We start from the raw sequence: 16,135 nt of genomic DNA, 5'->3' as shown, positions 1-16,135 counted from the left end.
TCACTTTGCTCCTGTTCCGTGACTTGTTGCCGTGTTCTAGTGCTGTCGTTAGAAATTGTGATGTAAACTATAAATTATGAACAATTTCCAATCTGACCGAGCTCACGCAACGTTTCGGGGGATTTCGAGTGAATACACACGCTGCCACGTTCACTCCGCTCCCGACGAGTCTTAAAGTGCGTACTTAGTGTCTTTCGATGGTAAATAGTTGTGTGTTATTTGAGAGTTGTTTGGTATGTTTTGTTGTAAAACCTGCACTATGTCTTGCGTATCAAAGACAACAAATGCCCTGTGATTTTTGTTTTTGTTTTTCGTTCATCTCCGAGTGACCTTGGCCTCTGTTTAACGTCCTTAAAACTGGAATGTTGTACATTTAGTGCCTTTTACATTTCATCAGCTAACTTGAACATCTGCTCAAAATAGAAAAGATAAGATTCATTTATTTTACTTTTATTGTATGTATTTTTTTATACACATATCGCCTCTGTATCCACTGTTCAAATTTTATATAAAACCTATTCCTGGCCAATTATCTCTGTGTTTGTGCTGATTTCTATTATTCTCACCATCATAACAACTTTATTTCAGCTGTGATTTGTTTCCTTTGCTAGTTATTATCACTTAGAGGAGGGAAGAAGTTAACATTTGAACATATAATCTTTTTTTATCCAGAGAACATGAAATTCACAAATCGTCTCCAATAAAAAGGATTAAAGTAAATGTTTTGACCTTTAAGATTTGACCCCACAGTTATTAAAATGAAACTGTAAAATCTCAAAGAGGAACTCATGACAAACATGACACGGGGCCCAAACTACACATTTCTGTTTTTGTGAGCGGTCACTTAGAGATTAAAGACGCTGGTTTGATTTTGATATATTTACTTTAATGATTCCTCAGTGGTTCAAGAAATATTTGAGATTTACATCATCATTAAGAATAACTTCAAATTGATAAAATAATGCTAAGAAGCTGGAGCCATTATATATTTTGTACTTTTCTATTAATTATTGTAGCTCTGATGATTGTGAATTGTGTGCTGTACTGTCTGTTTGTGACCAGCAGGAGGCAGAGTTGATCTGTAGACATCATTCATGTGATGACCTCAGTGAATTTCTATTGAATTTCTAATTAATATGTGAATGTACAACTGATCTGTTTCCCTCCAGGAAATGGAAATATGACAAATATTAAAATAAACCCTTGAGTCAACACAAGCTCAGTGATGAAGCTGAGCTGCAGAGAAACTGAAACTAAAAGTCTGGGAATCCCGGTGAAAGATGCAAACAACAAAAGAGAATAATCCCTCAGGAAAGAAGCATTGTGTGTGTGTGTGTGGGTGTGGGTGACACCACTGATAAATCATAACAACATATGAAATGATGGTGAATGTGAAACCAAACCTGCTGAAGAAGGAGACGCTGCAGACGGAGAACAGGTGAGACTGATTCTTCTTCATTTCTTTTATCATTTACAACATTTAATATCTTCAGTATGCGGTGGAAAGTAACTAAGTACACTTACTCGAGTACTGTACTCAAGTACAATTGTAGGAACATGTGCCTCCTCCTGCACTCGTCGGCTCAGACCACCCACTAACTGTCTTTTCCTGAGACAAGTTCCCACCGTCTTCATCACTGGATGAAATCTTCCCTGTTGTCATGGAGATGGGTCAGATTTTCATCCACAGAAGTTTTGCTCTTTTGTCTTTTAGGAACAGTCAAAGTCTTTTTATAACAACAGCTTTCAATCATGGAAAACAATATTTCTTCAGTGGGATGTAGATGTAATAACTTGGTACAACAGTAAAATGCTGCTTATACATTAATAATGATAATAAATATAATTATTAAAAGGTTACTAAATATGATTTATTTTACAGATTAATTTAACAGATCACATGAACAGCAGCTGACACTTTGATGCAACAACAATGAAACAACAGTGTAATATAATATTCTTGTGAAGCTGCTTGAAAATACATTGAAAATATAATAAAATCAGCAGCAAAGACGCAAGAAAGTAAGAATTTATGTTATTGAAATACGACTTGTTAACAGGACTTTAACTATTTCTTGTAAATAAAGTCTTAAAAATTATATATAGTCTGTAGATCGTGATGCTACTAAAATCAAAGATTTTCTTTGCTTGAAATCGTTATTTCTGGCCTGAATCAGTCGCAGGTTCAGTTCCCTTGCTCAAGAGCACTTGTGACATTGCTCGTTCTCATCCAGCGGTGTGTCACTCAGACAGTTGCAGTCATTTCCAAACTAATTGTCTGTACATGTTAACGGGTGTTACTCATTATAATTACATGTTTGTTAACAGTCTGGTGAACCAGAGCCACAAAACACGTCTCGCTCCCCCCCCCCCCCCTCCCTCTCCAGGGAGGAGGATGTGTGATTTTACAACACACCCACATGTCTGCGCTGGGCGCTCGACTTCTCCCCACATCCATCAGTTAGTGCTGCTGCTGACGTGCTGCTCTCCCCGGGTGGAGATGATCAGCATCAAAACCAAATCTCTATTTCAAAAAATACACCCATAAAAGGCTCATTTAAAAAAAATGTTAAATCTGATTCACATGCATAAAAAAATAAAAAAAAACATGGAGCAAGTTTGAACTTTGAGTTTTGAGGTCAAATGCATTAAAATACCCCGAATTCCTGATGGAGACGTGCGTGTGAGAGCATCCAAAGTATTTCTGAAGAGGTTTTCAGGATTAGAAAAGGGATATTTTGAATTTGTGCAGTGGGATATGGGGAGAATGGGAAGAGGGAAGGATATGGGGGGATGGGGGGGTGGTGGGGGACTGGACTTCCCAATCCCCTTATAAGGCATTTCCCAGAGAGCAGTGGGAGTGGGGAGGGGGCCGAGCGATGCAGGATATTCTCACAGGATGTGATGGCTGGACAGAGCGATGAGGAGAGTCGGCTGAGGGGAGCTGCTGGACTGAGCTGCTCCTGCTGGTTGCTATCGATCTCTGAGTGTGAGAGAGTGTGTGTGAGAGAGTGTGTGAGTGAGGATGTGAAATCAGGATGCTCAGGAGGTTGTGCAGAGTTTGTCATCAGCTGAGCGTGAGGTAAATGTTCAGCTTTATAATGAGTCTCAACATGTGTTGTTGTTGTCGTTGTCGTACACATGCTCACAAAGTGCAGTGGTGGACAAAGTACTGAGTTTCTTTATTTGAAGTAAAAGTCCTGCATTCAAACTGCAGCTTCTGTAGAAGTACACAAGATTTAATATTTAAACATGAAACACGTGATGTACGAACAGATTCCAGTTCTTATCTCTGCATGTTTACATTCTGTCATTGCTTCTTTTACTTAAGTAAAGCATCTAAATACTTGAATGAAAAGTTTAGAAAAAAGGTTTCTGGTGTTTAGTTACTCGCAAAATGTACTTAGAGTAATGAAAGTAAAAGTACAAATTCTGTAGGGAAGCGTCGTCCTTCACTGAAATCATATGTTGATATTTTTCACTGTGAGATTGTTAATATTGATTCATGTTCGTGTTGTTCAAGATGGAAAATAAATCTCAGGCGTCATGATCAAGACAAAATGATGAAAATCTTTTTATGGAAACATTTTTAAGCATTTTTTTGGTTCTCAGGGTTTTAAATCAACCTGAGAGGAGAGAAGAAACATCACTTTATATTTGTCTTTATAATTTTTAAACGTAAACTCTTAATCTGCACCAAACCTTCAAAAGAACAATATTCTCCTCTCAACTGTTTTCTTTCATTGTACATCATCTGCTGCTGCTGCTGATGAACAACAACGTTTTATCATTTTGTAAAAGTTCTAAAGTAACGTGTGTGATGAGCTTTGTGTAAAAAACCAAGTACAATTGATGTATTCTCCTGATTTGGTTCTGACAGCAGAGTAATAACAAGTAAAGTGGCAGATGTTCAAAGTGCTTGTTGAACAAACATTTGTTTTAAACTTCTTTTATATTTATTTGTTAATTGCTGATAAATCCAGATGCTTCTCAGCTGCAGTAAATATCTGATGTTGAAATTTACCCACAAACATCACATGAGCTCAGTGTGATTAATGTAAAACCTGCTCCAACATGTGACTCTTGATGCTGATGAACATCACACATGAAAACTTTTTTTTAATTTCCAACCCCGAAATAAACAGCTTGTGACTTTTGTAGAATTTCTAGTTTAAAAACCTGTTTCCGGGTTTTTTTATTTTCCATTTCACTACCTGTTAATCGCTGGTGTACAGTACCTGTTTTGTTTTTCCTCGTGCTCCTCACCCCACATGGGTACTTACCATCACTGTGACATCACTCCCACGTTGCCCAAAATGAGTCTCAAGTCAAAAAAATAAAACCTGTCATAATGAAATCATCACGTTAATTTGCTTCGTCATCTTTTTCGTCGTACCAGTTCCGCAGCTGTTTACACTTCATTCACACAAGTGACAAAAAGCCCCTTTTGTGCGGCATCTCGGAGCAGAAATAGCTTCTGTCATAGGTCGGGCCTACTTCCCCCTTCCGTCCCTGTCACATCACCTCTCCGCCTGCTTCCTGCCCTCATGTGTGTCTAACTCTCCCTGTGCCGCAGCACCATGGTCGTCCTCCAGCTGCTCGTCCCGCTGTTGGTCAGCTGCGTGGTGGCGTCCGCAAGTCCTCCCCGACACCTCCCTCCCTGCCAAGTTGTAAGTAAACAACTGCACACACCAAGTAGTGGTTCCACGGCCACACACAGGATCTGGGGCTTGAATTCAGCTTTTTATTCTATATCTTTATATCTTTATCATTATATCTTTATCTTTGTATCTTTATCTTCTTACATTCCTCATATCTCCAGTTAAATATCTGCTGAACGCACACAGACACGTGGGGTTTCCTCTCATCTCATGTCAGTTTATTTGTATGCGTTGCCGATGGTAACCGACCTGAGGCCCCTCATCCATCAGGTGCTCGAGGCTTTTTCAGATAAACTCCAGGCAAATAGTTTATTTGACCTGTGCTGATCTGGTTTATTAGTTTTAGTCGTTGCACATCGCAATTTTTTAGCCCTGACACATTATTTGGCTTCGCTCAGAAGATATTACAGTTTGTGTGTGTGTGTGTGTGCCTGTGTGTCTGTGTGTCTGTGTGTCTGTGTGTCTGTGTGTGTGTGTGTGAGAGAGACATCGTTTCCTTGGGATTCCAACTTCCAGTTCAATGTTGATATGCAAACCGGCTGCTTGTTGTAATTATAAACTGGAAATGTGACACGTGTGGATTCGTGTGCGTAGGAAGTTCTTACTTTTCCAACGAAGAGCTTTCATGAAGTGGACAAAGGTTAAATCACAGGTTTGTAGAAGTTGACGACTTCAAAACCATCAAACCACCAAAGACTCTACGAGCAGGCTCTGAAAAGATTGGATCATATCTCAAATGCTTGTCATGACTGTGACATTTTAAATGGATACAGGTTTTTAAATCGGGAAAACGTGATCAAACTTGCAGGTATTTTACTCGTTTGTAAAATCTTGCCCCTCCACTCGTTGAATATATTAAACCATCGTTTACCAGATCTACTGTCGGAGGGGACGGTGAAATACCAAATTGAAAAAGTACCTTTAACTTTAAACTTCTCTAATTCTATAAAACACTCAAACATGTCGTCATTTGTCTAATCTCAATGTCAAATGAATAAAGTAAAGTGACATAAGATTTTACTAAAAGTTTCCGTAGTTTCCCAGAGATGAACTGAAATCCAACATGACACGTGAAGGATGGATTGTTAAAAAAAAAAGGATCCACGATATGAAACAGGATCTCGCTTCCTTTCATCTTTTCTAAAAATAGCAACTGAAACTGAAACTAAAATCCCTTTTCTTTGATCTGGCGTTTGTTACCTGCTTCTATAAATATCCAGATATCTGTGAATGGTTTCAGTTTGTAAATCTCCTCCGTGTTTCTGACTCTACTCAGAAAGTCAGATTTCTATAAGGGACATTATCAAACAAAGAAATGTTAATTTACAGGATTATACACACATCTATAGCTACGTATGTTTTTTCCCCCAAGCCGAAACATCAAACTGAATCCGTGTGGTTCGCTGTGATCATGATGGGATTCACTTATCCTGTGATTCCAACGTCCAGGAACAAAGTCCACAGCCCCTGGAACTGTTTTTTTCGCAGACAAGGAGTCGTTCACACTAAGCAAAGTAATAGGAGATGACAGGAAGCGAGGGGACAGAGGTGGTTTCTGACATGTAACAACAGTCGAGCCCCCCCCCCCCCGCAGCTCTCGGGTTGAGGTGGTCGTAACGAACTCTTTAAATGGACATTCGATCATTTGAGTGTTGTCTAAAAACTTTGAAACGAGTGTTTTCCTTTTTGTTTCCTTGCTTGTTTCCTCCTCTACGGGACATTTCTTACAGTACAACTCACCATGTGTGTGTCCTGACCCACTTCACACATTAATCACACGTTGGACACACAAAGACTTAAGTTCAGATTTCCAGAGTTTTCAGGAATGTAGTTTCTGTCGACAGCGGCCGAGAAGATGTTCGGTTTCTCAAATGAGTCACAGAGGAAAGACGGTTCGATTCTTAGCAACATACCTGATCACAGACTGAAGATATTTATCCCCTGCGGCAGTTCTTGAATAAATGAATGTGTTTGTTTTCTGGCCGGCTTGTAAACAACCATCTCCAGGATACCGCAGACATGCGGAGCAATGTGCTCGGGTCCGGGAGCGAGAGCAGAGACAGTTTTATGAGCTGTTTTGTGCAGGGAGGTCTCGTGGCCATGTGGTTTCAATCTTAATCTACATTTAATAAGTTAAATAGTTGAATCCATTAAGGAAAAATGGGCAGAAGACGACGAAAAGATGTGGAGTTTGTGGATTTTCTTAAAACAATCCTTGTAATAAAAGTTTTATCTGGGTTGGAGAACCTCAGGGGATTAGGAGCGATGCCGTCAATCATTCATGGCAGTTCACTCTTTGGATTCATTTCGAAGGGAGACAACATTGTAAAGGGTTTTTGTTATTAGAACAACTAACCATCTTGAACCTCAAAGGACTGCAACGCTGCCAAGAACATGCCGAGGACGCACTGACTCATAAATCGACCCTAATTTAAACATTCGGTCTGTGTTGTGTTATGGTCAAACAATCCTGGCAGGACGCCGACATAATCAGCCTGTTTCTCTTTGTTCCCAGGTCCAGATGGACGTGCTTTGCAGCGATCGGAGCCTCAGAAGTGCACCGGTCGACCTTCCTCACGGCGTCCAACTGCTGGACCTTTCCCGTAACCAGGTGCAGAACCTCAGCCGGGAAACTTTAGCGTACCACACCGGCTTCTATCATCTGAACCTTCACGCCAACAGGATCCACTTCATCCAGCCGGGCCTCTTCAAGGACATGACAGAGCTGAAGGTTCTGGATCTGTCCAAGAATCATCTGAATGTCTTCGCTCTTTCCAAAACCAGCATCGGGCCTCTTACGGCTGTGGAGTCGCTGGATCTTTCAGGCAACGGGCTGTACACGGGCATGTCGGACTACTTGCTGGACGATTCTCCGTCCCTGGCGAACCTTTCTCTGAACAGCAACAGCATCACGAAAATAGCACAAAATACCTTCAGTGGCTCTTTGTCCCTGGAGAAAATCAGCCTCCACAATAACGTGATCTTGGAGATCGAGGACGGAGCGTTCGACTCGTTGCGTCATCTGACCGAACTCGATTTGTCCAAGAATTCCATCACGTGCATCACGGACTTTAATCTCTACAATTTAAAAGCGCTCAATCTGAGCAAGAACAGCATGGAGCTTTTCCACAGCGCGAGCTCCAATCATCTGTACAACCTTTTGAATCTCGACCTGAGTGAAAACAAAATGCTTTACTTTCCATTCCTCCCCAGAACCAACGTGCTTCAGTATCTCGACATTTCTCGCAACCACATCCAGAGCGTCAACGTCTCAGGGAGTCCTGAGAAAAGGGCAAATGTCTTTTTAACGCAACTTCAATACCTGGACATGAGTTACAACCGACTCAAATCCATACCAGAGTCATTTTTCTGCACTATGAGATCACTCGAGGTCCTGAATATGAGCAATAACTGCATCGGCTCGTTTTCTATGACTGCCGAAGGTCTTCTACCGACAGTGAAGATTATCAATCTCAGCTTTAACTCCCTGCAGAGGCTGACATTCGGGGAAAACACTCTGCAATCGCTGGAAACACTTTTCCTACAAGGGAATGACATCACCACCCTGAACCATAACGTATTCCAAAAACTTCCAAGTATCAAATACCTGCAGCTCCAACAGAACAATCTGAAGATCTGTGACTCGGAGCCAAATCCGTACGAACCAGAGCTGACGGGCCGAAACCAGGTGGATCCTCCCGACTGTGTGTCCTTGTCCTCTGTTCGCAGCTTGCACTTCCTGTACCTCTCGGAAAACAATCTGCAGTATCTGCCTGCAAATGCTTTTGCCAACACCCCTCTGAAGTTGCTGGACATGTCCCTGAACCCGGGCCTGGACATGGACAAAGACTCCCTCTGTGGTCTCGAGCACTCGCTCGTTCACCTCCTCCTGAGGGAAAACAACATTTCCAGTCTCCACACTGATCTGTCCTTGCTGCAGAGTCTCAAACACGTAGACCTGTCCACCAACCAGTTGACGTCCCTGCCTGTGTGGAACAAAGAGTCCTCCATCGAGTCCTTAAACCTGCAGAACAACAACCTGGTCACGCTGGAGAGCAGCACAATGGTCGCTCTGGAGCACTCGCTGAAAACCCTCTACATGGGCTCCAACCCCCTGAACTGCTGCAGCAACCTGGGCTTCCTCAACATGGTCCAGCGCTCGGCCGTGGTCGTCCCCGACATCGAGACCGTGACCTGTGTCCACGAGGACTTTTCAGAGCCGGTTAACATCGAGAAGTTTACCGAGGGGATGTGCCAGACATCGGGAAAAACAACCTATATCGTTGTCGGTGTGCTGGCGTTGTTAGTCTTGATGATCGCGGTGGCACTTCTCGTTCAACGGAGCCGCTCGGGGAGAAGAAAGCGCATCAGAAGATTCTGAGCGTAAAACATGAAGGAACAAAACGGGACCTAGAAGAAAGATACCCAGACACAAGTTGGACACATGAACCTTGTGTCTGTGGCGTCTCCCGATGGACAAGTTGAAGGCTTGACTTGGGTTTAACCATTTCAGGATTTGGGGCAACGTTGAGAAAGGTGAATTGGGTAAAAACCACAATCATTTGCTGATTGGCTGAAACACCTTGTGCCTTGATATCCTGAGAAAACAGCTAAATGAACTAACTATTGAAACCAGAACTTCCCGTGGAAAATATGTTCACTTTGACTTCCTGAAGAGAAGTTTGGACTTTTTGCATGAACTTCTTAATGTCAGAGTTTCTAAGAACCACGTCTTTGTTGTAAATGTGATGCTACAACCAGCTGCCAGTTAGCCTAGCTTAGCATATGAGATTAGTAACGGGGATACAGTTAACCTGGCTCCATCCGAAGATAAGAAAATAACTTCTGCCGCACCTCAAACACATGACGTCCATTTTTAAATACAACACAAGCTTTGGCTTTTACAGGAGTTCTCTTGAAAACTATCTGAGGCTCGTCGGGAAAATATTTTGGATGTTTTTAGAAAAAGACGTATTAATTAATGAGCTTTAAAAGTCGAATAAACTACGAGGACTTTGTTACCTGAGAACCAAACCAGCTAAACTGACTGTTCCCCTGTTTCCAGTCTGTGTTGCTACTGTACTGAATGATGATATTTAGCTTTAAGCTAAAACTAAAGTAAACAACACTATGAACCAAAATCCTCTTTATTGTTGGATGATGTAGATGAAGAAGTTTTATTTTTTATTTTCAAACCAGTCCAAGCCGTCCATGTAGTTTGCACTTTATATATTTTTTTTATTTGTGTGACGTGTATCTTGTTTTATTACAGACGACACTAAGAAATGAATATGACTAGAAGTCCAAGCGGAGCATATGTTGAAATAATTTATTTTTTTAGTGCTTTCTGAACTGATCCCAGGTCTGTGATGCTCCTCAATGATTCTTTCGACATTTAAATATTAACTACAGGTTAAAAGCTGCCACAAACACTGAAATCAAAAACTGTGATACTCTGATACAGAAGTACAATATTATACTGTCATGAATAAAAGAATGAATATAAACAGTCACACTGGGATCCACACTTTCATATGTGCTTCATCCAAAACTTTTAATTATTACTATTACTGTTACTGTGGTAGCGACATTTTCTACATTTCAACATTGTGTGAGAAAGTATTTGGACAAAGTACTGACTCCAGTTGCCTGGTTCCCTTTCAATAGATATTCATTATTGTAATATTGTGGAAATATTGTACCGTCCGAAGGAAACAAAATCCTCATCAAACTCACTAATTAACACATTAGGTCGATGGTTGATGATTGAAATGTTTAATGGAGAATTATGAGGAAAGAATTCAATGAAACGATATTAAACTGAATGTACTTTTCTAATTGCCTCTTGCTTGTTGACATTATTTGATCTGTGTTCTCTTCCACTTTGTGATGAAGCAACATCATTTTGAAATTAAACTACTCGCTCATTGACAGAAGATAGAAAGAAAAGATTAAGTTAGTTTGTTAATATTGAGTTTGGAAGTTTGATTAACTTTTATTTAAGCAAAAAGAACCATTTGGTTTCCAGCTTTCTTTCTTTGTCGTCTCTTATTGTGAAAACCACTGACGTTAACCTTTGATTAGTTTGACAAATAGTTTGAAAGATAAGTCGCCTGAACTTTTTACATTTTTACAAAGAAATACACGCTAAATATTAAATTTCATCACAGTTAGTGACTCTTGAACTTAATTATTCTTTAAGCTCATGTTGTAGTTACACTTCATAACGGGGCGTTTGAGTGGAGCCTGTGATGTGGGAAATTTCTGAACTTACCACCGTTAACTTTCACTTTTACCACTTGTTGTATAAAAAGCCTTCCAGGTTAATGATAATTAAACCTGTGCCACTTCCCCTAACCCTAACCTTTAGATTCAGACTCTGACGTCTCTGCGGCCTCCGGCCTCGGCTGCTTCTCCTCCCGTGTTTACGTTTGGATTAAAGCCTTAACGTTGAGAAAGTGCTGCTCAGCCTGAGGAGCTTTATCTTCACTAACGTCTGAACCAAAGCTTTTTACTGTGACTCAGATCCCCCCCACTCCCCCCCCTCACTCAGACTCATTTACCGTCCAGGGTGGTGCAGGAAGTTGTCGACCGGGCCGTCCTGTTCCACATCAGACAGGAAAAGCCTCGTTTATCACAGGAATCAGAATCTCAGGGCAGAATATTCACTCACGGGAACTTTTGTTTTAACGAAGCCCTGCGTTAGTTTTCTTTATTTCTTTTTGAGCTCGGCACTAACGTCAACACGTCACCGCGTGTTTGTGTTGCATATGAATCACTGTCAAGCTCTTTAAACACACTCAAGGGACTTTATTAAAAATAGCTTCGTCCTTGTATTTCTGTCAGGACGGAGTCGAGGCTGCAACATAAACTTTATCTTATTATAAAACAATTTTTTCCAGTAATGGACTAAATCATTAAAATACATTAACCATGTGGCTCCAGCTCATTTCTTTGATAATAAAAACATCTTCAGGTTTTTATAAGTGATAATTTGCTGATTTAACTTTTTATCTGTTGAGTTTGTTTTTGCAGGAAACTCCAGAATAATCTTTTTTTTGTTTGATCTGCTCTGAGAACCCGATTTATCCAGAAGATAAATACAATCATACGTCTAGACGGTGTTTGTGTGGGTGTTCATCACGTCTGCTCGTCTGCTGCTGTGAACGAGTTACATCACTGAGGACCTGGAAGTGACGGCTTCGTGCTTTCCATCAGAGGTTAAACTTTATTAGTGAGAGAAATGAATAAAATGACTGTTTTAACTGTTTCAACCGTGTATGTTTCAGTTCCTCTGCTTAAATAAAAGTATGTATTCTCTAAAAGTACTTAATTACAAGTACAAACCCTGCACTGTACAAATGTACTCAGGTTATGAAAAATATCCAGTTTGTCTTATACCTTTATATTTTATGTCATTAGATTAATTTGAACTAATCTCTAGTGGACTGAAGCTATTAATGTTTTCATTGTGGATTAATCTGATGAATATAATTTTTTTAAATATCATTTAAAACTAAATCATAACTGAATATACTTAATCGACTACGGTTTTGCAGTCGATTAAGTGTATTTAGTTACTTCCCACTGAACTCCAGTAAAGTGTGAGCTCACTAATGTGCTCAGCAAACTTCATGGCAACCTGCCGATTAAATTTATGAAAACTTTTTGTGCAAACTTTGGCTTGATGAAAACCCCAAAGGCCGAGGGGTCGAGAACGGAAATCGTTCTTCCTCCAGGGAGCGTGAACGTGTTTGGCAAAGTTCGTGGAAATCTGTCCTCACCGGAGAAGTGACGGCCGAGCGATCAGAAACCTTGACGAGCTCCCGTTCTACCCAGAAGCCGCCGCTCGCCTCAACCAGACGTTTTCCTCAAAACATCTCCTGCTGCTACTTTGAAACACAAACTCCAGAAAAGGCCCAGATCCAGTTTTCCTGACATTTTCTGCAGTTCATGTCCTAAAAACAACAAGTTAAAGTGTTCTGCCTGTAGCAGATCGAAACAGATTTATTTACAACGAGCAGCCACTGAAACAATGATTGAGTCTGCACGGATCATTGACGACAAATTACCAATGACTCAATTACTGAAACAGTCCAAATATCCCTGCAGTGGTTCCAGGAAAGTGCTCCACGGGGAGATCAAATGAGACGACTACACTCAAACTTTATTTTTCCAGCGTCCACCTTCGTCTCCGGGGGAAACGAACACAAATACACAGTAGTAGGAGCTTCTCCTCCTCGGGGAGTCGAGAGGTCAAAGGCCCCTGATGGGACCCACCAGCTTTCTCCTGGTTCTTAATGCACATGTATGAACCAAACTCTTCAAACCCCTCAAAGACAAAACACATTCTCCCACCAGCAGCTGCACCGCCCGGCCGAGAGGCATCATTTCCTCTTCTCTTCCTGTTCTCCTGCTGTAAAATTCCACCGTGTTGTGCTTTTTCCTTGTTTATGAGATGAGTGATGGGCAGAGATTGAATCAGAGGAGGCCGACGGGAAGGGTTTGCAGTTTTCCCTAATTGGAAGCAGACCTCGGCCACTTTTCCTCGTCTGTGTGAGCGGGCTCGGAGTCACCGGTGAACGTTAACCTGTGTTTATCATACTTCAGTCACGCTGAGATAAAAGAGAAATGTGTTATAGCTGCAGGACTTGGAGACGAAGCTGAGTCACGGAGAACGGAAAGTGAGAAGAAAGAGAAAACGATGCTTGTCCTGTGGTGTCTGAGCAACAAATCAAAATATTTTCTTAGATAAACTTTAAATGTAGGTGACGATATTTCTCTGCTTCTTCCCACTGTACGAAAATGAAGCCATAATATCTCGGATACAGGTGAAGCCATCGTTGAGTGGAGCTCAACCAATCACGAGTCAGCCTCACCTGTCAATCATAATGTTTCACCGCGTTTTTATTAATTAAAACCAAACTTATCAGAAGAACCAACACTTGAACAAACATCAGTTGGATTAAAACAACCTAAAATGACAGAAACCGTCTTTAATATATGTAAATATATAAAATGTTTTTTACATTTTTTACATTTTTTATTAATAAGGTTATCAATCATTCATAATAATAATAATAAGAAGAAGAAGAAGAAGAAGAAGAAGAAGAACTTGATCAAGGGCCACAAAAGTAAGTTAGTAAAATATTAAATAAAAGATTTTCAATTCAGTATATATAATATAATATGCCATGAAGACTGATATTGGTTTTATGTGTCATAAATTAAAATAAGACACAACTCTGGTGTAAAGAAAAAATGTAAATGTCTTCGATATGTTACGAGCTCCTCAGGAGTGAATTTATGATTTCAGTTTTCTAATATTTTGTGGAATTGTTGTAATTTAGTGACGTGTTTGTGTGTTGTGTGTTGTGTGTTGTTTTTGTCTTGATCTTCTTCTTGTGAAGCCGATGATGGAAATAATTGAAGTGCTTGAACATTTCAGTGGATAAATATAATAACAACAAACTAACATGGATAACGTCTCTGTTTCCTTCAGATTATGAACGTCTTCCATCTTTCTGCTGGGACTCAGATGATATAAATATGTGAGTGACCGTGATTCAGTCTCGTCTCTGGGCCGTTATCACTGCAGATGGATGGAAGACGTCTGTGTGTGTGTTCGTGTGCGATCGCCTGTGCCTTGCTCCGCCGTCTCCAGAGAGCGGACCATCATCCCATCACTCATCCACGTTAATCCCAGCGCTCCCACACAAGCGCTTGCTCACCAGCCCCGTTCACCGCCAGGGACCATGGGAAAGGTCAGAGGGCACCGTTTGTTTTCCATAGTTACACGAGGGTTTAATTCTCCGCTCACTCCATGTGGACGGTGGTGTGGTGTTGTTGTTTGTGCCGCTCAGCAGCAGCTGCTCGACGAACCCAGGAGGGCAGCGGGCGAAACGTGAAGCCCAACTCAGGACAATGGAATCGAACATCCTGCATCTGCTGTTTCTGCGGAAAGAAATAACAGACATATTTACTCCACTTTGCTTTGAGGTCGCTCCAGTAACATTTTGGTGTCTGAGAGCACAGGATGAGTCACTTTGGACTCAGGCTGTTTCTTTTATGAGCGAACTCTGGGACTATGTGACCGTGAGATAAACTTCATAATCTGCAGAATTTCCCTTTTTATTGTGCACACACACACACACGCTGGAGAGTTTATTTATCCGCTGCGTTGATGTCAGCGTGTGATTAGGCTCAAGGAGAACGGGATAACGTAAGTTTGTTTGGCAGCTGAACAGGATTGTGAAAGTTTCTCTCTCTCTCTCAGAAGGAGGCCTGAAGTTTTACGGCTCTGAAGAAGGGAGGGTTGATCCAAACTACAAAAAAAGAAAAAGGTTTGATTTTATTTGTTCAGATTTGAGAGTTCCAACTCTTGTCCGGGAGAAAAACTCAGAATAATTCATCCAACATCAACATTTTAAGAAATAGGAATAGAAAAGACGTCATAACTTCTTCAAGCACAAATGTCTCCCAGACATTTTCTGAGAACACAGCACGGGTCCTCTTTGTATTTTGGTCCACACCTGAATACCTCAGCAATTATTTGATGCCATCACATGTTCTCATGTTCCCCAGAAATAACTTTATCGATCTCTCATGTGTTCGTCCAACATCATCGGGTCAAACTTTTCATTTCTCCGGTTCCACACCTGATAATCTAGAACATCTCCAGACTCGGCATGAAACAGTAGTCGAACAAAGATAGAAACTAGTTATACGAAACCAAAACAGAGAAATAAACTGAGCAAAAACATGACTTGAAACCAGAATGTCTCAAACAAGTCATCACACAATTATAATGCAAATATAAAGGAAGTGGTCTGAAAATGATTTGTTATTTGACTCAGTCTTAAACTGTGGAAAACAATGTGAAATGTATTTTACCCTTAACTACGTGTGTCTGCTCAAGAGGAATAAACGTCATCGTTTTATGGTTTCACCTTCATGAAACAGGTTTCTCGTCCTATTTATCATTCAGGCTGTCAACCAATGAGAATATTAAAAGCTGCTAGATTTAGGTTTCTATTTGGATCATATTTTACTCACTGATAAATATCAGTCCGATAAATATTTAAACTAAGATCTGTGCAAAACAAAATCCTGGATCCGCACATTAATCCACATCCACACCAAACTTGAATGTCGTCTGCTCGGGTGCGAGCCTCATCCCTCCACCAAGTTTGATTCAAGTCTGTTCAGTAGTTTTTGTTTAAACCTCCCATCGAACATGAAGACGGGTGAAAACACAACCTCCTTGTTGGAGCTAATTAAAGCTTGATCACAGACAAAGACGCCTCAGATGTCAAACACACCGATAAGTCACGTTAAAGAACCATTGTGACTCTTCTCTGTGTGTTTAACCTGCGGGAAACTTCCTGATGGTTCGACTGAAATAAACCTTTGTTTTGTTGAGACTAGACTTTTCACACAAGAGGAGCCAGTGTCTGAGAAACACTGAGAAATAA

General features: G+C 40.8%; 1 protein-coding gene across 4 annotated transcripts; it reads left to right on the top strand.

Moving 5' to 3' along the window:
* The first annotated feature begins 1,401 nt into the window (after positions 1-1,401).
* Positions 1,402-9,621, top strand: lrrc32 (leucine rich repeat containing 32). Of its 4 annotated transcripts, none has more exons than XM_034605593.1 (3): positions 1,402-1,438; positions 4,577-4,670; positions 7,177-9,621. In XM_034605593.1, the coding sequence occupies exons 2-3, from the start codon at positions 4,581-4,583 to the stop codon at positions 9,040-9,042; spliced, it is 1,956 nt and encodes a 651-aa protein (XP_034461484.1). In that variant the 5' UTR covers positions 1,402-1,438; positions 4,577-4,580; the 3' UTR covers positions 9,043-9,621. The 4 variants fall into 4 exon arrangements, with proteins under 4 accessions (XP_034461484.1, XP_034461481.1, XP_034461480.1 ...); XM_034605590.1 differs by lacking the exon at positions 1,402-1,438 and adding an exon at positions 2,864-3,082; XM_034605589.1 differs by lacking the exon at positions 1,402-1,438 and adding an exon at positions 2,864-3,082 and having other exon boundaries at positions 4,574-4,670.
* The last annotated feature ends 6,514 nt before the right edge of the window (positions 9,622-16,135 follow it).

The sequence above is a fragment of the Hippoglossus hippoglossus genome, chromosome 14 (assembly GCF_009819705.1).
Source record: "Hippoglossus hippoglossus isolate fHipHip1 chromosome 14, fHipHip1.pri, whole genome shotgun sequence".
In the NCBI taxonomy this organism is placed as follows: Eukaryota; Metazoa; Chordata; class Actinopteri; order Pleuronectiformes; family Pleuronectidae; genus Hippoglossus; species Hippoglossus hippoglossus.
The sequence above is the reverse complement of the archived record's forward strand: the minus strand, read 5'-3'. Positions and strand labels throughout refer to the sequence as shown.